Source organism: Alosa sapidissima, chromosome 15 (assembly GCF_018492685.1).
Source record: "Alosa sapidissima isolate fAloSap1 chromosome 15, fAloSap1.pri, whole genome shotgun sequence".
NCBI classification, from domain to species: domain Eukaryota; kingdom Metazoa; phylum Chordata; class Actinopteri; order Clupeiformes; family Clupeidae; genus Alosa; species Alosa sapidissima.
In genome coordinates, this window is record NC_055971.1 from 15,931,189 (window position 1) to 15,952,739 (window position 21,551).

Here is a 21,551-nt window from a genome sequence, read left to right on the forward strand (position 1 = left end):
CAGCGGCACCTCTACAGGTTTGTATGCTTCAGTAACTTTTGCTTTATGTGTGTAATAAGTGTTTGTGCTGACTGGTACACTGCGCAGCTAATCTAAGGCTGTGCATGCAAGTTTGTGTATTATGTACGTGTGTGTGTGTGTGTGTGTGTGTGTGTGTGTGTGTGTGTGTGTGTTGTGTATGTGTGTGGGAGCAGTGTTAAAACTGACTCAGGAGGCCATTCTCAGCAATATTCACTCCCACGCCTTCTGCAGAAGGTCCAGTCATAACCTTCAGCTGACCAAGCAGAACACACCTACACCACGCACACACATACACACACACACATACACAAAGCCACACAATTCCAAACATGTACTCACACATTCATATGCTCACACAGGAAAGCATGAAAAATGAGTGCACAGTAGGCTTCAGTCCACTGGTCTAATTATTCACCAACACCTTACAGGCTGCCAGCACTGTGCGCGCGCTCCTCACCTGGGCATCCAAGTCCATCAGATCAGTAATAGCAGAGAGCCATCTCAACTCCCCCCCCCTCCCTCCCCCCTCTTACCCTACTCCTACACACACAACCAGAAAGGAACAGAGAGCAGTGAAAGGACGAGGACAACCTTGAGGACAAGACGTGCGATGAGTAAAGAGGCAAAACGTCAAAAAGTGGAGAAGATGGAAGGGAGAGAGAGAGAGAGAGAGTGAGAGATAGAGACAGAAAGAAAGAAAGAAAAGAGAGAGAGAGAGACAAAAAGAAAGAAAGAAAGAAAGAAAGAAAGAGAGAGAGAGAGAGAGAGAGAGAGAGTACTGGCTAATGCATCAATTATGCTGCTTAAACATTCTGCCTTGCCCAGCATCAGCACGTGGTGGTGGAGGAGGAGGAGGAAGAAGGAGGAAGGGCGCACTCCATCTGGTCGACGTTAAAACGTTAAGCATTTCTGGCCCAGCACTGCCGCTCAGGCCTGGCCACTAAAACACAGATCAAACGCGAGACGACAGCCGGGACCACGAGTCGGGCCAGCCGATCCAGCAACAGCAGACTGACACAGAACTGAGAGAGAAATGGAGAGAGACAGAGAGAGAGAGAGAGAGAGAGAGAGCGAGAGCGAGAGCGAGAGAGAGAGAGAGATAGATAGAGATAGAGAGATAGAGAGAGAGACTTTGAGGGATGGATCGGATGGAGGGAGGGATGGAGGGGGGCAGCATGAGAAGTGAGTCTGGCTCTCCCAGGGCCAGTGGGGAAGCCATATGGAGCACAGATCTGAGGAAACCAAACTTAACTGATGCAGACACGCTGTAAGCAAACTGCTTTTGCATAAAATTGTACATGATTGAGCAGAACAACCATCCTAATGAGAACTTTCTGCAAGATGACACATGGACGAAAAGTGTGTGTGTGTGTGTGTGTATGTGTGTCCATCACAAAATTCTTACACTCATTCTCAGTATCCACTGATGTGAGTGTATGCACCTGTAATGTTCACACTGTCAGTGTTACATACTATAAGTGCAAGTGTGAGTCTGCCACTGTGACTGACAGCCAGTTTTAGATCTGCATAATTTGCAGTCTCTCACTTCAGGTTTTCACATATTCATATACACACACAAGTTGTGACTCTCTCTCTCTCTCACACACACACACACACACACACACACACACACAGACAGTGCATATCAGACACAACTGACTCACACCCTCCCCCCTTTTAGTTACGCTGACACACACACACACACTTTATTAAACACGACTAAAATAAAACTGCCTTTCCTTTTCTCTTTTGTGATGCTCCCATCTGTGTTAAACTTTGTGTGTGTGTATGTGTGTGTGTATGTGTGCGCACACACACACTGCATCTGCATGATCTCCTGACAGTCACCTCAGTCCAAGGCTGGTTCAGCAGTGCTGCTTGAGATGTGCCCACTCTTCTGTGACACCCGATTATTCGGCTCCAGCGACCACTTGAAAACACAGAGAGCCTCTGACCTCTGTGAAGGGCACGACATCCAGCCCCATGATCTGCCATACATCAGCAATGACAACTGCTACACGTAGTGCGACGTCCGCAGGGGGACACACAGAGTGACCTCTGGTCCAACATGGGGACCTCCAAAACACCTTGGGCCCTCACCAGGAAGGATATGAAGGGACAGAGAGAACAGACTGTTTTTCCATGATGTTGCTGCTGTTGTAGAGGAGATCGTTTGTCTCCGACGCGTCTGACCACTGCCGTGGCCCCTTTCTCTGCTTCATTTAAGCCCCACTCTATTGGCAGATGTTGCTGCATTACAAAAGGTGAAGGGCTTTTAAGAGCTGATCTCACTGATGAGAATTGAAATGAATCTGAATTGCATCTTTTCTCTCTCTCTCTCTCTCTCTCTCTTTCTCTCTCGTGCTTCCGATTTCCCTTCATCTCTCAAGAGACTGGGTTTTATTACCGGGCGTTTAATTTAATAGTCTTTGGAGGGCTGGGAGTGTTCAGTAATATTTCAGATAGACTGATCTATTTCTGACACCACAGAGCATAATATTTGATGGCACAGGAGAGCCTGTATTATATATCCTTTCCTGGACATATAATCTAGCAAACTCTCTTTTAAAACAAACTCTCATCACACACACACACACACACACAAAAGATTGCAAACTGTACACACACATACACACTTAAAACAGGCACACAAATACGGTGTGTCAGATACCTGCATGGATAGCACAAATACATAAATGCTAGTCCTAACATACTTTTGGATGAATTTTCCTTCCAGATGAGATGAGTGTGTCTTATTCTGCCAGGAAGACCCTTTGGATAATAATGTCTGACCAACTATAAATGCAAGACCAAAACACACACACACACACACACACACACACACACACACACACCTCCTTCTCTGACCAGAAGCAGGTACCCCCTGCTTACCATTACCCATAATCTATATACACACACACACACACACTCTAAATGATCCTTCCCTGACCTTCCAAGTAGATGCCCTTCAGAAGGGTCAAAGTTAATAGAAACATTTTCTGGACCCAATTTATATCCCCCTTAAATCCAGTGTGCTCTTACGAAGCCCTTTTCAAAGTTCACAGTAGCAGCCAGACCATATCCCTCCTCTGCCACACCGCACAACTAATGTCAGAGGCAGATCTGGACCAATCCTGTTCCAGTACTTGATGATACCTAAAACAGTATTACTCCCTTGGCCTGTTTTCATTTTTCTATGCTAATGCTAGACAGAGAATGAATGGTCTCTCTAATGCTGCCTGTTTCCTGGAAAATGGCCTTTGTGTACACAATGGCTTGTTTTTATTCTGTTCTGAGCTACAGTACACAACTCCCTCCTCTGCCCCACATACCTACACTACCAGGGTAGCCTAAAACATGGCTAATATTCACAACACAACTCCCACCGTTTCATTCATTAGCCTTAAAGCTGTATTCAAATGAGAGAGAACTCCTCCACACTGCAGTGGAAAATCTTAGTTAATGAAGTGCTCTTTTGCTGAAAATGGCCCATGAGGAAACTGAAGAAAAAATGAGTTAAAAGAGTTCTTTGAGAGTCTGCAGACTTCTCTCCTGGAGTCGACTGCGGTTGTTGTGCTGTCTGTCTGTCCTTCTGTCAGTCTTTGTGTGTGTGTGTGTGTGTGTGTGTGTGTGTGTGTGTGTGTGCCCCTGTGTGTGTTCCCTCAGAGAACCTCTCCCAGCTGCAGCAGGCTGTCTGTGTTCCCACTAATGCGACCAGAGGCATCGCCTGTTTACTCCACTGCACTCCACATTGCACACGCCTTAGGCCTGCTAAACACTGTTTGCGTGTGTGTGTGTGTGAGTGTGTGTGTGTGGGGGGGGACTGTGGACAGTGTGTTTGTGGTGAGCACATGGGTGTGTTTGTGTGTTTTTCCCGTTTGCCGTCTGAAGGCATCTCAGGCCACACAGCTGCGTCTTTGCACCATCTCCGCAGCAACCAGTGTAGCATCCCATAATACACATGGGAGTGCAGTCAGGGGCAACGGTCAAAACTCAGCTGAGGCTCCACTCCTCTCCTCCTCTTTCTTCTCCTTCTCCTCCTCTTTATCCTTCATTTATTTGCTCTCCTTTCCTCTGCTCTCCTGAAGCTTTCCCTCTTTCTTATCCTCTGTTTGCTTTACCACTCCTCCTCCTCCTCCTCCTCTTTCTCCCCTGCCCCCTCTCACCTTAGTTTTAAATATTTCATCCCTCTTTATTTTACCAAAACAGTCACGCACACACAGAAAAACACTGCACACTTATGCATGCATGCACGCACACACACACACACACACACACAGCCCAATCATTCACATGGACACACACACACATACCCACACCAACCACATACTGAGAGAGGGTCTTATCTTGGCCTTCCACACAGAGTCAAGTGTCAACTCTTGTCCACGTCAGCCAACCCCCTCTCAGACTTAGCCATTCCTCTCCACGAGCGCTCTTGTGTGTGCACTCGCTATCTCTTCCTCCCCCCCTCTCTCTCACACACTCGTCTTCCTCCGCCTCCGCATCTGCTCCTCTTCCTCATCTCTCGCTTCCAGACCTCTCCTCTCCTCTATCTCATCCCCTCACCCATCCCTCACTCGTGACTGCAGGCAGGGCTCCTTCTGCTGCTGCTGCTGCTGCTGCTGCTGCTGCTGTCGTCCGTCTGTCCCCTAGCACTCCTGCACTGGAGCAGACAAGCAGACAGACAGACAGACAGACAGAGAAACAGATGGAGGGAGGATCCAAGCATAGAGCCCTGCAGGGTTAGATGAGGTAAAGGAGTAGAAAAAGAGACTAAGTGTAGGGACTAAGAATAGGGAGAGAGAGAGAGAGAGAGAGAGAGAGAGAGAGAGAAAGAGAGAGAGAGAGAGGAAAAGAAGAGAGAAAGTAAGTCAAAACGATAAGAATGCAGGAGGGAGAAAGAGCGAGAGGGATGGGAGATCAATCAAAGTTGGTGGACGAAAAAAGCTCTTTGCTCTAAAGAGGCCTTGAGAGATTTGAAAACAGTAGGAGGGTTAATGTTGCATAAATATCCTGTGGCTACTGGGGGTGGACAGACTAATCAATAGAATTGCAAATGATGGACTTTGAGGGAACATCGCCAACATAACTAACCGGACACTTGTATCTGTGGAACATGAAATGAGTTCTCATTTTGGGAAGAGCCTACCGAGTCTCTTTTCAAGAGAACAGATAAAGAGTTCTTCCTCGACACACACACCACAACAAAGACAGAGCCGACGATAGACTAGACCAAGAGCAATCAGCTGCCAAAAGTGTGGAGAGGACAAAGGGCTAATCGAATTGACCCCGGTGTGGACAGACCTTGTAAACACTGACTAAGTACATCACTGCACTATACTGAAGTTGAGAACGCAGTAATGTTAGACACAGTCAACAAACTCGGGGGCTTGGGATGCTCAATAGATGTAAATGAATCTAGTGCATGTTATTCAGCTCAATAGCAAAGGACATGGCAAACTATCCTTCTTTCGCTCTCTCTCTCCCGCTCTCTCGTTTGAGGATTTGGACTAAATCCCTTAGACTGTGGGTAAATATTACCACCTAATTCCTGCGTCCTCTAAAAATCCACAATCTTTATTTTTTTCCCCTCCTCGGGAACAGAAAAACGGCCTTATAATAAAAACTCCATTGCACGCATTCTCCTGGGATGATGCTGCGTCTCAATGGCATCTCCAACACAGAGACTGCAGGGAATTAGGAGGGTTGTGAATGAGCTGCTATGGTAAAGGGAAGGGAGGCACAGCTTCTATTGAGATTCCACTGAGGCCGCCCCGCTAAGACCATGGAAGGTGACTGATAAATATTTAGCTTGTGTCAGCATTTGAGTTGCTGGCCCACACACACGGACACACATGCAGAGACACACACACACACACACACACACACTTTGTGTGTGACAGAGAGAGAGAGAGAGAGAGAGAGGGAGAGAGGGGAGAGAGGGAGAGATACTGATACACACACAGTGTGTGTGTGTGTGACAGAGAGAGAGAGAGAGAGAGATACTGATACACACACAGAGAGACAGGGACTATTTCTGAGTAGCCCACATTGCAACATTACCAGAATATCAAAATATAACCTTACACACACACACACACACCCACAGATACCACATCAGACCATGACACATTACGTTGGATGCACCCTATATTTGTCACAGTGAAAACATGGTCACTTTGAAAAAGGAAAGAGAATGTGCGATTTAAGGCTAATTTGGAATACTCAACAGCCAGATTTAACCGGGCAAAGCCTGAAACTGTGTCGGACTAGGGATACGTGGTGGTAGAACTGAATGTGCTCCTTAGAGACCTATAACACGTGTTTGTAAATTGTTGTTTATATGTTTTCATTTTTAATTGTATGGGCCCATCTTCTCTTTTGTCTTTTATGTTACTTGTATTAAGTGGTGTACAACGGTTTTGACTTTTGCTTTTACTGTGGTGACGGTCAGTGTTTGAGTGTTAGTGTAGTTTTGTTTATGTTGTGAAACTTTTAATAAAAAGTTAATCACAAAGAAAAGAAAAAAGGAAAGAGTAAAAGCGCGAGAGAGAGAGAGAAAGAATGAGAGAGAGAAAGAGAAAGAATAAGAGAGAAAGAGAGAGAGAAAGAAAGAAAGAGAGAGAGAGAAAGCTAGTCAGGAGGGTTGGGGGATGTCTGAGGCCCCTGTTTTCTCAGCTAATTCTGTGCTTTCTCCGCCCCGGTTTTTACACTCGGTGGGACACTGACAGCAAGTTACTCAATCATAACAACACAGAGGCGAATCTATTCATAGGCTCCCCTAGACGAGCAGCCCGCAAGACCAAACACATCATCAAAAGATATCCAATACGAGCTGAGCCCACTTTGATTTATTCTTTATCACGAGTAAACAAACCTAAGGACATCCATCACAGCCCATGCACTCCCACCAAAAAAAAGACAAAGGAAAAAAGACAAAAAAACAGTCATTTTTTTTATGTTGCTTGAACTTCAGGCCAATCTGGTGAATGTGGCCCTGATTGACCACACCGGGTCTCTACGAACAGCTTAAGACCCATAGCTAGCGTGTGGCTAAAGGTCGACTTAGCTCCAAGATAAGCATTAATTAAGTCAGGCCACCAGTGTCTAGTTGGAGGAGGATGAGGTAGTGGCCTGGAGGAGTTAATGATGGGCTCGTAGGGGAGAGGACCTGGGGAGGCTGCGGTCTGGGTGAATGGATGTGTATATCATTTGGTGTAGAGAATATCACTCTCTAATTTACTGTTTGTGTGTACATGTGCATACAGTATATGACCTTAAGTTTGAATATGTTTTGTTATATGTGTGTGTGTGTGTGTGTGTGTGTGTGTGTGTGTGTGTGTGTGTGTGTGTGTGTGTGTGTGTGTGTGTGTGTGTGCGTGTGTTGTGTATGCATATGCACCTTTGTTTAAAGCTTCACTGAGTTGCAGTCACAGGGTAACCAGCCTGCTTCGTTCTCACCTGGTTGATGTGTTCACTCCACACACGGCGCTAACCAAGTCCACCTTGTACCTGTCTGTGCTCACTCCACCCTCTGAATAATTCACGTGGGCACCTTCACCACCGAGGCAGTCGCTTCCAGCCACAGCCTCCAGCTGGGCCTCCGACAGAAGGCAGGCGGAGCCGCCCAGGAGTCCTGACATCCCCCTTTTCTCCCCACCACAGTCAGTCCCAGACACCAGCTGAGGTGGGCCCCCTCCCACCGTGGCATTACCCAGCAGGGAGCGCAAGTTAGGAAGCAGGGCCCAGCGCCGTGTCGGCATGATGGATGAAACCGGGCGCATTTGGTGGGTTTGGAGTTTATTGCTTAAGTGACAAGCGGCTGACAAAAGCTGTCAAAGCTCCTGCCAGAATGTAAGTGTTACAGTGCAGGTGTACATTTCATTGTTTGTAAGTTCTGGCTTCTGGGAATAGGTGTGTGTGTGTGTGTGTGTGTGTGTGTGTGTGTGTGTGTGTGTGTGTGTGTGGTGTCCGAAATAAGTAAGATGAGCAGGGGAGGAGAGGAGAAAATAAATGCAAGCGCCGACTCAAGACTCAAACTGGCCCACAAACATGCCAAACACACACACACACACACACAGACAGGTAGGCAGGTGAGGGCAGAGGTGTTCATTTGCTGAGGAGGAAGGAAAAAGGAGTTACGGCAGAGTGCCAGCTCCTGACAGCACAATCCATCTAGCTCAATAAATTTAATGAAATCCAAATTCCCAAGGAAAAGTATGTCATAAACACACACACACACACACACACACACACACACACACACACACACACACGTCAGAGAGTGAGCAAATGAGGGAGAGGTGTTTGGCAAAGGAATGAGAGGATGTGATAGGTGTTGAGGCAAGAAAAAAAGGAGAGAGTCTGTGTGTTAGAATGTCTGAAAGTGTATGTGTGTGTGTGTGTGTGTGTGTGTGTGTGTGTGTGTGTGTGTGTGTGTGTGTGTGTGTGCAGAGAAATCTAGATAGAGAGAGTGTGAGCATGAGCAAAGTGTTTGTCAGCGAGGTGAGAGAGGATATGGGAGAGGAAATGTGTTAGGAGACTGAGAATGGAGACTGAGAGAGAGAGAGAGAGACAGAGAGAGAGAGAGAGAGGGAGGGAGAGGGAGGGAGAGAGAGGGGGGGGGAGAAAGAGAAAGTTGAGAAGGAGGGGCGGGTGTGTAAAGATTGTCCCTGAGTAACCTCTCTACTTCCAGGAAAAGACAAGAACATGCTCCAACATCTCTCCATCCTTCTGCCTGGACCGCCAAGTGCTTCAGTTCATCAATACAGTCTGCTTACCTACCAATCCCCTCTACTGGAAACGCTACGCTCTAGAATCTTTGCTGGAAACTAAAACTAAAACGCAGTGAAATTAAAATGTTTCCAAAAAATCAAAACCAATTATGAATTTGCATCTTATTTAAAGGAAATTACAGAGTACAGACAAAGAAAATTACTAACATCAAATAGATTAAGTGAAAACTCCCTGGCCTTAGAAATCGGAAGACACAGGCAAACCTGGCTTCCTAGGGAGGAAAGGCTGTGGTTGCAGTGCAGTGAGGGAGTTGTAGAAGACGAAAAACACAAGAGAGAAAGAAGAAACAGGAGTAAAAGAAGAAGTCCAAAAATCATATCATTAGAAAGCTGCAAATAAATATTATTAAGAGTACGGAGTTTTAGTGAGTTTGAGGTCTTGAGGTGATGTAAGTTTTGGTGAAGAGTGTGTTCGTGTCTGTGTGTGTCTGTCTGTGTACTTATGTATGTGTGTATGTGTGTGTCTGTGTGTATGAGAACTAAGAGTGTGTGTGTTGTTGATATTGGTGCAGAGAGGATCAAGGCCTCGTTGGCATGACTGGCATGCGAAATGGGCTGCGGCCCAGAGACCGTCAGCAGGCACAAAACTGCACGGCTGACACAGCTCTTGATGAGGCAAATCAATTAGCCTGGCAAGCGACCCGCCTCACGCAGAGAAACAAAGACACCTTCAATCCGGAGCCCTGGCTGCTGGCCACACGGGAGAAGTGTGCACTCCTCTCTCTCTCTTTCACTCTCTCTTTCACTATCTCTCTCCTCTCCTAATCTCTCTCTCTCTCTCTCTCTCTCTCTCTCTCTCTCTCTTTGTCTGCTCCTCTCTGGTTTCTCCTTCTAGCACATTAATTATTCCACACTAACAGAAAAATGAAGGGACATTGGCCTTCTCCCTTCCTTGTCTTTTGCTAGCTTGCCCTTTCATTATTGGTGAGGGCAGAGCACTGTCTCTCTCCTCTCTCACTCACTCTTTCTGTTTCCTGTTTCAGTCAGACCAGACTTCCCCCTGACGTTCACATGCTGTTGCCAACATTTTTGTACAGGTTCTTCTCAGACGCAAGCAAGTGAGCACACAACAGATGCACACATGTACACAGAAAGACTGTCAGACACTCAGACACACACACACACACACACACACACTACTGGGAGGGTTGTGTGCAGGCTTTTCTCCAGAGCCAGAGGGCTGCAGGAGGAGTCTTGATTAAATATCAGCAGCTGTCCCTCAAGGCACTGCTCTGATGACAAGCAGGCACTGGTGTTTTGACAGGCCGCTCCACAGCACTCTGTGTGTGTGTGCATGTGTACTGTGTACCTATGTGAACTGTGCTTGTGAATGTGTATGTCAATGTTGACAGGGTGCCCCACTCTCAAAATATTGACTGCTCTTCCATGTTACCTTGACTGTATATGTGTATATACTGTATGTGGGTGGATGGGGGTTAAGGGTTAGGAATTTTAAATGTATGCTCTTTGCCAGACTGCCTCATTGGTCTGCATCTACCTCACTCTTCTACTGTGTGTGTAGTCCTGAGGGTGTTTGCAATTGCTCTATTGTGACAGAAAAACTGACCTTCACAACACTGTGCACACCGCTGTTCAATATTACTTTGTTATTTTGTGTGTTGACGTGTTTGACGTGATCTTTTCAGGCCTCATTATTGTGGCTGTGTGTGTGTGTGTGTGTGTGTGTGTGTGTGTGTTATGTATTGACACTGACAGACCACCACACTACAACTGTCTGTCACTCCATTCAGCCAAGTTAGTGTGTGTGTGTGTGTGTGTGTGGGGGGGGGGGGGGGGGTGCTGGAGGTCAATGAGTTCTCTGTCAACATTTCTCTCAAACAGTGTGCCACTCCCAGTCCCAGTCCTCCAGGAAAATAACCTCAGGCGGGATGGATGGCACACAAGCCAAGCAACCTCCTGCCAACCGATGACACTCCACACACTCACTCAGTCACTCACACACTCACTATCAGCAATGACACACTAAGGCCTCCACTAAAACCTCCCAACCGTTAAACTGGCCACAAAACACCTCTAAACATGTCCACAGCGCTCCCTCGGTGTTAGCATAGCTTCACCAGCCATGTACATTAACTGATAAAGCTAACAACCAGTGCTAACTAGACCTGAAACTAGCACTAGCATGTCAAGGGGGCAGGCGAACGTTCGGAGAGCGTAGACACTATGGCGGATCTGAGGCTAAATAGGAGACCAGTTCCACCTAGCCATTCCATTGAACCCCATTCAATTTGGCACCACTTTGACATCAAATAATGGTACAGCTGAAGCGTTAAGCCTTTAAATGAACCTTTTATATTTCCAGAGAAATACAACATTGTGTGATTGGCGTCATAACCTCGTAACTGACTTACCGGCTGAGTAATAAACTTTTTTGTGAAAACAATGCTAACATGACATAATTCACGTAATTAGCATGTGACCAGAGAGAGAGGTTAAAGCGTCCCTCAGGAGCAAAATAACCGTATTCTCTGGATGAGAACGAAAGCATCGGACCACATTTCAGCGAAGTTTTGATCGATTGACAATAGGCTATGAATGTGGCAAGTGCTGTTTATATGAAATCACATTTCCAAATTTTTCTAAATTTTCCTCACGGGATCAAAAGAGTATATATACTTATACTTACTCATACATTTATCTACGAACAACTAGGACATTTAAGAAAAGTAAATGTAGATGTGGTGGTAATGAAGTAAGGGGCTACAATCTCTTGGTGCAGCTATCACAAGAGTTACACGAGTCAGACTACGTGCCTACGTTGCATCTACGTCCCCTGAGCCTGCGCAGAAAGCCTCGTCGACCAATAGAAAACGGTTGAAATTTGCTTCACCCGTCTCGACTGCGCGTCTATGTGATGACTCTGTCCATATCTTTTACTGTCTATGTAGCATGTGCCCTTCTGATGTGTAATAATCACAGGCTGGAAGCTAACATTGATAGATGTGTCCAGATCAGCGCAACAGAGACACTGGCTGAGGTCATTAATCCACCTCACCCCTGAGCCAAGTTCTAATGGCTCGGAATTGGCGGCTGTCATTTTTCCGGGCGAAGTGAATCTGTCATATTCGGCGTTTCTTCAGAGACGGCTCTTGTATTTCTCCTCTCTGCCTCACTAATCACAGGCTAGTCACAATGGAACTGGACTGGTGTTAGATCACGCTCACCCTTCAGCTTCTGGTCATTTCACCTGAGGTACTGCCAGTCACAGTAGTGGGATGAGTGCTAGATTCTCATAAACATTCATCTGTGTGCTTCGCTAATGTGTGTGCTAAACTGCTAAACTGAAACCTCCATGACCCAACTCAAAACACCATCTATGCATGACACATTACTAATGAGAGAACTAATTAGTCTCATTCTAGACCTCTTCTGTGTCCTTCATCCACCTTTTCCTCCTCATTTATTAGGTTTTTCATCCAGAGGATCTAACGCTAGGCTAACTGCTAAGTGTAATTAGGCTACGTTTATGCATACATATAACCTCTATGGGATTCTCTGTGAGTAGGAGCCATGACCAGACTACGGCTGCTGTATTCCTGCCCCTCCTCGGTTGTTTGAACATGCCGAATTCCCTGGTGAAGCTGATCCATCATCATGAGCACAGATCCTTACACAAGTCTCATCAAAAGCTTTTGAGCATGTACTCTGCATGTCAGAGCATGCTCCTGCTCCTGTCAAGCAAAGGCAATGGGAGAGATGGAGGTAGAGGGAGAGAGACAGAGAGAGAGAGAAAGAGAGATGGAGGGAGGGAAGGGAGCAAGAGAGGCGCTTTTCAAGCGTCAATCAACCAGGCGCTTCAAAAGGGTACAAGCACTGGGTCAGCGTTTCGTGCAGCCTGGGCTTTCGTCATGTGAGAGCGCCTCTCAACATGAACACCATCCAGATGAAGGCTGGGCCCTCTGATGTTGGCCATGCACTTCACTTAATTAAACACCTCCCTCCACACCGACCCAACAAAAAAATGCCATGCCATGTCCCACACACACACACACACACACACACACACACACACACACACACACACACACACACACACACACACACACAACAGCCATAATAATCTGTTTTGGCATGATATTTTATTATCATATTTAGGCCTGATTGAAAATGGAAACAAAGCCAAATGGAATACAAAAGAAAACAATAACAAAACTACACAAATATCACAGCATGACTGATTACATCCTTTCCCCATCCGCCTCAAAATCTTGTAAGGGGATCAATCCCATCCACGACTCCTTGGTGACGACTGCACGCGCTCACTTCCGACGGCTTACTTACCAAGGAGAGGGGGGGGGGGGGGGGAGGCTTCCGTGTGTCACCCACTCTTCAAAGGCACCGTTCAACCCGTGACGAGCATAAAACGCCCGCCGCTTGCCTCCCACCAGCCTGTGACAAGAGTAACGACGGGCCGCTTTGATCTCGTGCTTAAATCTCAATTGTCTGCGTCGGGCGTTCGCCAGAGCAACTTTAAAAGGCACGACTCATTCTGAAGCAAAGGAGAAGCTCCAGGTGTCCTCCTTCAATTTCTTTTCAGCTTTGTGTCTTAAAATGGTATTTAACAGTTACTGTATATACAGCTCTGGAAAAAAATGTCCACTGCACATTTTTCTGATGTCATCCTACGGTTGCTGAGTGACATTCGAATGAGTTGACGGTCAACCACTGCAAATTTGAATATGACAGTCAACTCATTCGAATGTCACTCAGCAACCGTAGGATGACATCAGAAAAAGGTTGCGTTTAATTCACAAATGTTGCTTGCGTCATCTGTTTGTTTTCTCTCTTTCTCTCTCGCTGAATTCTTCTTAATTCTGTGGCCTAATCTCCGAGCTGTCAGATAGCCTCCCACAGACAGCCCAGCATGTGCTTCACTAACAGCGCGCACGCACACACACGCACACAGGTCCTGCAGTCACTGCAATCAGCACTTTCTCCCATAACTCATGTGGTGAGAGAGGCTCACCGTGTGTCAGCTTACAGTATTTCTGTCAAGGTTTCTTAAACAGCACTGAACCAAGGCTGACAGAGTTCTGAAGAGTCCCAAGCTGTCCCTCTCCCTCTCCATCTCTCTCTCTCTAATTTGTCCTAATGCAAACTTAATTTCTCTTTACCCCTGTCGATCTCCTATTGGTCTTTCCATCTTGTTTCCCCCTTTTCCCTACCCCACCCCCCACCCCCTCCCCGTCCTCTGATGATGAATGTGGGGAGTATTTCTATAGGGTTTAACAGCTGAGCTGGAAGACCCATATCCCAGATGAGAAAGTGCAGCATGGCCAGCATGAGCTCATGGCTACTATGACAGATCTGCTGTGTGGCTCTTGTCAGGGCTGAGGTCTATTACAGGACTAATAATCATTAATTACCACAGCAACAATAACGCCGGTCACGGAAGGAGGGGTGGGGGGGTTGATTCAGCATAGAAGGGATCGACCCTAGCACCGCATGAGTCATTCCTGGGACGTGTCGCATCTCCACCCAAGTGTGAGCCGGGAGTCTGCCATCACCCCATCCTCTCAGCAACACACGCTCTGCATCCCCCCCCCCCCTCCACCACCCCCTACCCCCAAGTCTATTAGTCGTCCACCCAGCACGTCCACTGTTCCATTACTCAGTGATGACAAACACCATCCCCTTCCAACACCACACATCTCACAAACATACATATGGTACAGACACACACACACACTATGTCCACACTCACTAAATCCATCGCTCGCTCACTCGCTCACACACACACACAAACACAAGGCATGTAAGGACAACCAACACATTCCAAATCATTGTTTCCATGTGACACTTGAAGGATGGTGCCTTTACCAGTGCTGGACAAAGTAGGTGTGGGCTGTGGAGAATGGACAGTTGGAGGGGAGGGGGGGGGGGGGGCGCTTTGTGGAATGGACCTGGCAGATTAGTTCCAGTCAAGATACTATCAGATAAAGTACAGTGGGAGGCATCTGTCTGTGACCGCCTCTCCTACAGGTCAGGATCACACTCCACTGGCCTGTGATCTAAGGTCATCTGTACTCCAAGATCACCCTTGGTGGTCTAACTAAATTGGAGAGTTTTCTTAATGGACACACACACACACACACCGACACACACGCTTACACCGATATCAATATCAGCCCCATTTTAAAGTACCTTTATGCATGACAAGCTAGAGAAAAAAATATTGTCAAGGATGTCGAAGCAGTTCTTGAAGTTGGCATTTCATGCAGAACTCAGAATGCGCAGCAACCGTGTACTGCTGAGCAGACATCATCTGCCCTGAATCTATCACTGGCACCAAGGCTGTGCCTTTAAAAACGTTTGCTTGCAGCACGTCACAATGAGATTCCATGAATCAGCTCAACAGTCACAGCATCACTCATCATACTGCTGCTAGCAGACTTACACATGCAGTGCTATACTTGGCATCTGAGGAACTCAGACACCCCCCCCCCCCCCCTCCCCTTCCCTTCCCTTCTAAGCTATGGTTCAATATCAGAATGGGAGTTCTCATACACTGACATCATCCACAGTGGACAGTCCAATCTCCCAGGAGTCAGTCTGTCTTCGGTGGATGTGAACCTCACCTGTGCCAACCTCACCCCCTTCTCGCTAGACTGTCAACGTGCCAGATCAGAAGGCTGTGGGTGGGTTGCTGTAGCAGTGAAGAAAAGGTCATTGCCAGACTTAACGCGCACAGTACTCTTGCTTATTTTGCTCTGGGACCTTGAGAAAAATCAGCCATTGATTTTAAAAATCCAGTGAATGAGGTGGAGAGGAGACGAGACAGTGGGCAAGAATGAGACATACCTGCAGACAAGCAGGATGACGGGAGAACAGAACATTGCATTGAGCTGAGGGAATACAAAAGGAACACAGAATATAAATCAGGACTGGAAAGTTCTTCTCACCCAAATAACACAAGTATTAACCTACTCTCAGTCATGCTTATGGCCCCATCAGGGCTGAATTGCCTCCTACCTGATCAATTCTCCATTCCTCCTGATCCTCTACCATGCACACTTGCTTTAAACCCACTGTAATTGTAATGCTCTTGATTAGTTCAAACAGATAAGGTGATGACTTTTGAGCAATGTTCCTGGGCAACCACATAACCAGTTCAATTTATTCTGATTGGATTATCATGACGACTTGCCTGATGACTTAAGTTCTCCAGAAAATAAATGGTTGCTCAATATAAATGGGAATATGCCAGAACCACAAAAATGAGGAACACTGCCCGGCAACATTGCCTATAAAGTTGCCCTGTGTATCATTAGCTTTAGGCTAGTTAACCACACCAGAGATGAGCTCCGCCAGACAGCTATAGAAGAGCATGATGAATGCAATGCAGGAAGACCGAAGAGAGTGTTTGGGGACCCCTCAATGAATATCCCTTAACCATACCAAAGGCACGGACTGCACATTTGTAGCAGGAAAGCCATGAACTCAAAGGAGAAAAGCAACTGGAAACAAATGAGCTGTCCAAGACTAATGTGAGCTGGAACTGGCCAATGTGAATAATCAACTGCAAAAGGTCCTCATAGGGTAGGACACAGATGCATCCTATTCACTTCGTATTGGGGCCTTCTGCTGTAAGTTAAGAAAAAAAAAACTTTGACTCATGATTCACGGGAAGCACTTTAATCCTTCTCACAGAATGTGCCGTTTACCCGATAGCGCAGAGCTAATGTTCCGGACTGTTGGTTCCGCATGGTTTCAAGCGCATAATGAATAACCGCGAAATTACTTCAGAAAGTAGGTCTCTCGTGTGTAGCTGACAGGAAGACATGCCGTTCGGTGGAGGCCAGCCAAATCCACTTGTTTTGTTTTTGTTTCGCCAGCTCCTCGCGGTGGAGTGGCGCGCAAACAAACTCGTTATATCAACATAGGGGAAATACCTGCGGGTAAATTCCGCTGCTGTCCAACAGCACCTGGACCCAGAATGTTCTTCCTAAAAACTAATCCTGTGCTTCTGTTGACGCGAGGCTTTTATACAACTTGCTTGGTGGGCTTTATGCTTAATTACCGAGTGTCAAGTTGCCTGTCTGAACCCAGCTGTCAGTTGGACATCCATCTCTGGGGCCCAACTGCAAACAGCTTTCCCTTTCACACACCCCTCTATTCTGCATTGGCAAAGTCATTTTGAACGTGAATTCCACACGGGGAGAGGGGCTGATTTCAAAGACAGTGCGCAGTGTAGGCACAAAAAAACAATGTTTGTGTTACCATCTGTTACGTCTGTTTATAGGATGTCCAAAATGCCCTGAGCTGACAAATTGTATTCTTTACTAGTGTAGCCTACTGTAGGTCGAGTGGGTTTAGCAGCCATTTGTATCAAATGCAGACAATGGTCCTTGCCTTGCAGCTGTGAGCGCGAAGTCTAGTCAGCTAGGCCTATCTATTCTGAACAGTCCAACAAGACCCCAAGCGGTCATTGAAAAAGCGCAGTTTAGGTCAACAGGTTCTGACAAATATGATGACGGATCATGGGCAGTCGTAACAGCAGAACATGTGTGCCTGCCTTTCACCATAATCAGTCGATGACCAGAGCAATTCCATTATATTCATACAACTAAAAATAGACTGGCTGGCGTTGAACATGTTACTTTTAGGCTACCAGAAAAATATGAGGCAAGAACGTCATAATGCAGGATGAATGAAAACAAACAAAAAAAATACTCAGGAATGTAAATGTAAAATTGTGTTTAGTCTTATAAAATACATAAAATATAGACCATAATACTTAAGTATTGCTAAACTTAGTCTAACATGAAGCCAAAGACCTGTTGCTGTATGAAGTAGGCTAGTACACATCCACAAACTTGCCAGATTTCACCTTAAAATGCGTGCATGCAAGTAAAAACACTTCACCAGTAGCCTAGACTACAGACAGCGGTTTTGGTTGTACTGTGAGTTACAGCCTATAAATATTTCCAAGGGAAAGTTTTGTTAAGAAAAGATGATGACTGTTAAACTTGAGACCACTACAAAGCACGTACACCACTTTTCCAAGTCCCCAAGTTCAACTTTTCAGACAACAGTACATTGATTCCACTAACTAGGCTATTGTTTAGTGCCTGCCAAAATAGCATGCGATCTATTTCAGATTTGACATTTTTCAATTAGAGATCTAGATCAAAGTAAGCAGGCAGGCGATAATCTTTTGGAGAGGATTATCCAACAGGAGTCGCCAAATATCACAGGGAAACTTTAGAGGCACGGTTTCTATGAGGGAGCCCTGAAGTAGCAGCCCTCATGATTTAAGTTGTAGAAAACATAAAACTTACCATCACGCCTTAACTGTGTAGATCGGAATGATATACTGGAAGCCACCAGCTTCGAGCTTTGATGAATCCCGACCAACAATACGAAAAACAGTGACAGTTGCATTCTGAACTGTGTTTTGATCAGATGCCCTCTGGGTGAATAAATTCCAGATACCCCTGGATGGAAAAATTAAATGACACCGTCCCCCTTTCCGTCGGCCGTATAGTTGTGTGCTCGCGTACAGTTTCCGCAAGCTTATATTCTGTTCACATAATTGAGGTCATGCAATCCTGAAATCGCTGCCTGACCTGTCGCCGTTTTATCCGTAACCTTCCTGAATGTAGCAGGTTCATAAACCCCCTTTCGCGGCAAATGTAGAATCCATACGCTGCCGCCTGTCTCGCCGCTTTATCACTTGTTGTATTATCTTGCACCGACCTTGTTAGGCAACAGAATATTTTGAATTCCTTTAACACTACTTATATCTGAGGGGGTCGTAGGCTATATGCTTTCTTTCTGTTAAGTAGAACAGGCTGCAAGTACACGGTGGAAAGAGTGCGATTTCCTCGTTACGCGCCGAACAGCCTTGTCTGAAAAGTTACGTGCACGCACTGGTGAGTTGATTAGACGGTGAGATCAAAAAGGGTTGTCCCCTTTCCCCGAAGGAGGCGAGGAACTGCTCCGGGAGGAGAGCAAGTGCGCAGTAAACTTCACTGCAGGCGAGACAAACGAAAGGAAAATACTACCGAAGTGCCTGAATGACGCTCAAAGGGAAATATTTCTCACTTAGTGAGCTTGTCTGCCGGGGGTTGTCTGACATGAAATCACTTGTTGAAAACTCGCTCATAGCAAGAAACAATGTTTCCAAGAACGAGCAGAACTTTTTGTGCATAGTCTACTCACTTTTACCAAAGCATAGGTTACAGCGTTTCTGGACATGTTAATCAGAATTCCATCAGCGATGCCATTTCCGATGTCAAGGCCTACATGTCACCAAAATAGCCAACAATAAAAAGGTCAACAACCTTACGATCCCGAGTATAAACAAAGTGATACATCCAAAAAATATTCTATTGTAGGCCTACTTCTCTGTTTTCAACTCAAGAAACAATACAAAAGCTCCTCCATTGTCCACTGCAGTTGATTTATGGTAAAGGGGTGTCCATTATAAGAAAAGCAATTTAATTTAGGTTTCAGACTAACACTTGCTTAAAATACCTAATCAGTATATCATTATTTCTCATGTATGTGCATGAGCAACAGAGAGACATAGAGAGGGCAGCACAACTGTCCATGTAACAAATCTCCCTGTAAAAATATCTTCAAGGGCTGAAATCATCACTTGATTCCATTTTGTCTCCAGGTTGTGGGTGTTCTCATCCAAATACATTATTATTAGGGCAGCAATAAAGCTTGTTGATGGACAAGTATTGATTGTTTAAAACATCTTAAAAGCTTCCATGTTGTTGTGATACAAAAGTGTACCTTAAACAAGATCACAAATATGTATAAAGGCCTAAGGGGATATCTAATGAATGTAAAATACAAAACATCATTTTGTTATTTTATATTAATGAAGCACAGAGCTACCTTCACATCACGTGTATAGAGGAGAGCTGGAAGGTTTTGCACTAAATTATGCTGGTTTTATAGACTTTGTGGCATAAAACCCTGATTTATGAACATGAAAGTATTCCACATCCACTGTGTTATTGCAACATGCGCTGAGACAGTTTTGGTTTTGTCCAGTGATCTCTGAAAGTTGTTTAAATAGAGATTGCAATGTTGTAAAGTTGCATGGAGTCTATCATCACTAGACATCATCAAATTAATCATGGACTTCCACCAAGCATGCAGACCTCCTGCTTTTGATTTGTATTGGAATACATATCAAGTCAAAAATTAGTGTTGCTTAATACTTTCACACCTTTAAATCTGACTCATAGAATTCTCTACCGTACTTTTGACATCTGTTCATGTCCCTTCTTATTTTTCCTCACTAACTCAACCTAAACATCTTCTTCTCTCATCAGGGCCTTGTCATAGGGTACATTTGCTGGCGGGCCCACTACTGCACAGAGGGGTTAACATATGCTAAACACTGAATCATTGGCGCGCCACTACAACAAGGAGCTCTGCATAGTCACACAGCACATGTTGTGGTTATTTGGGTTACTGAGGTGGTTCTGGGGAGGGCCAAGTGGTGGGGGCATAATCTGTCATCGACCAGGCCAGACGATGGTGGCCTTTGCGGAATGTCCTTACGAGAAACAGTTGGACCCTGTGTAGCATGTCACGCAAGGGAAAGCAGCAGACAGCGAGAGTTGGCAGGTCATCAGCTCAGCTTTCAGACATTTTCACTTCAGCTTTTTTTTTTTTTTTCGCCATTAAGTCCAGTCCACACTGTAGTTATTCTAGAGTTTTTTTTTCTTTCTTTTTTTCCCAATTAGGAATTAGTTCCTGGGTACAATGTGGATTTTGCCAAAGTGAGTTTGACTGTGATGTTTTGCCAAGTTCTTATACTCACTACTTATTTTTACTCTTTGGCTACAAATCTCAAAATAATCAAGATTTTCACGTCACCCTACCTTGATGTCATAATCGGTCCGGCAGACGATAAAACCATAAGAAAATCTTTTCGAGATAAGATTAGGCTAAATAAATCATATTTGCATTCCACTGCGGCCCATAATTCCCCCAGCAATTACAATGTCACCTAATCTGCGGACCGAGGCCTTCCAAACTAATTTCTGCGTTATCACTTCCGAGATACCAGAACCGGGTTTGAAAATGATCCGGTGCAAATCTGGCTGTCACCCGGCGGGGAGTCTGCCATTATGATTGATTCCCCTCGCTCTCTCACTCGCTCTCGGTTGTGTAGTGAGCAGTCTGGTGGAAAAGGGCTGCTGTGGATCTCCCAGGTGGGTGCTATTGATGATGGTGGTGGTGGCTGAGGTGAGGTTTCCCTTCTTCATTGTGATGCACTTTGGAAACTTAAAAAAGCGCTATAAATGTCATGTGTTGTTGTTGTTGTTGTTGTTGTTCTCTGGGTCGGTTACACCCGGCACCTGTCAGCCTCTCACATCGAGTCAGACCTCCCGACAAGAACCTGAGCCACATCCACTTCCGGTGACCGTGGTGCTTTTTTACGAGCGCACACTCTGCACTCGTACCTTCAAAAGGAGGGCCGCCCTCGTTAAAGGCTTTCCCCAGGAGGACGCCCATGCCGCAGGAAAACTCTGCTCATTAGAGACTTTATTAGGCCCATCTGGAGGACCGGGCAACTGCACGAAATCACTGACTCTCTTCTCAGTACTCCCTTCCTGATCTTCTCTCTCCTCACACACACACACACACACACACACACAGAGTTCTTTCCCTCAGCCCCAGACGCTGTGTGTTCGGCTGCAGGGGGCTGCTAGACTGAAGGTCAGCGCACTTAATGGAGGTGAT

General features: G+C 45.8%; 1 protein-coding gene across 3 annotated transcripts in view; it reads right to left on the bottom strand.

Annotated features, from left to right (window-relative positions):
- pdgfd (platelet derived growth factor d) overlaps positions 1 to 18,788 on the bottom strand; it is a 55,066-nt gene extending 36,278 nt beyond the window's left edge. For all 3 annotated transcript variants that reach the window (XM_042064542.1, XM_042064541.1, XM_042064540.1), the window contains exon 1: positions 18,119 to 18,788. In XM_042064542.1, the coding sequence (XP_041920476.1) occupies positions 18,119 to 18,221 (103 nt within the window). In that variant the 5' untranslated portion in view covers positions 18,222 to 18,788. The remainder of the gene's footprint in view (positions 1 to 18,118) is intronic.
- Between the last annotated feature and the right edge of the window lie 2,763 nt (positions 18,789 to 21,551).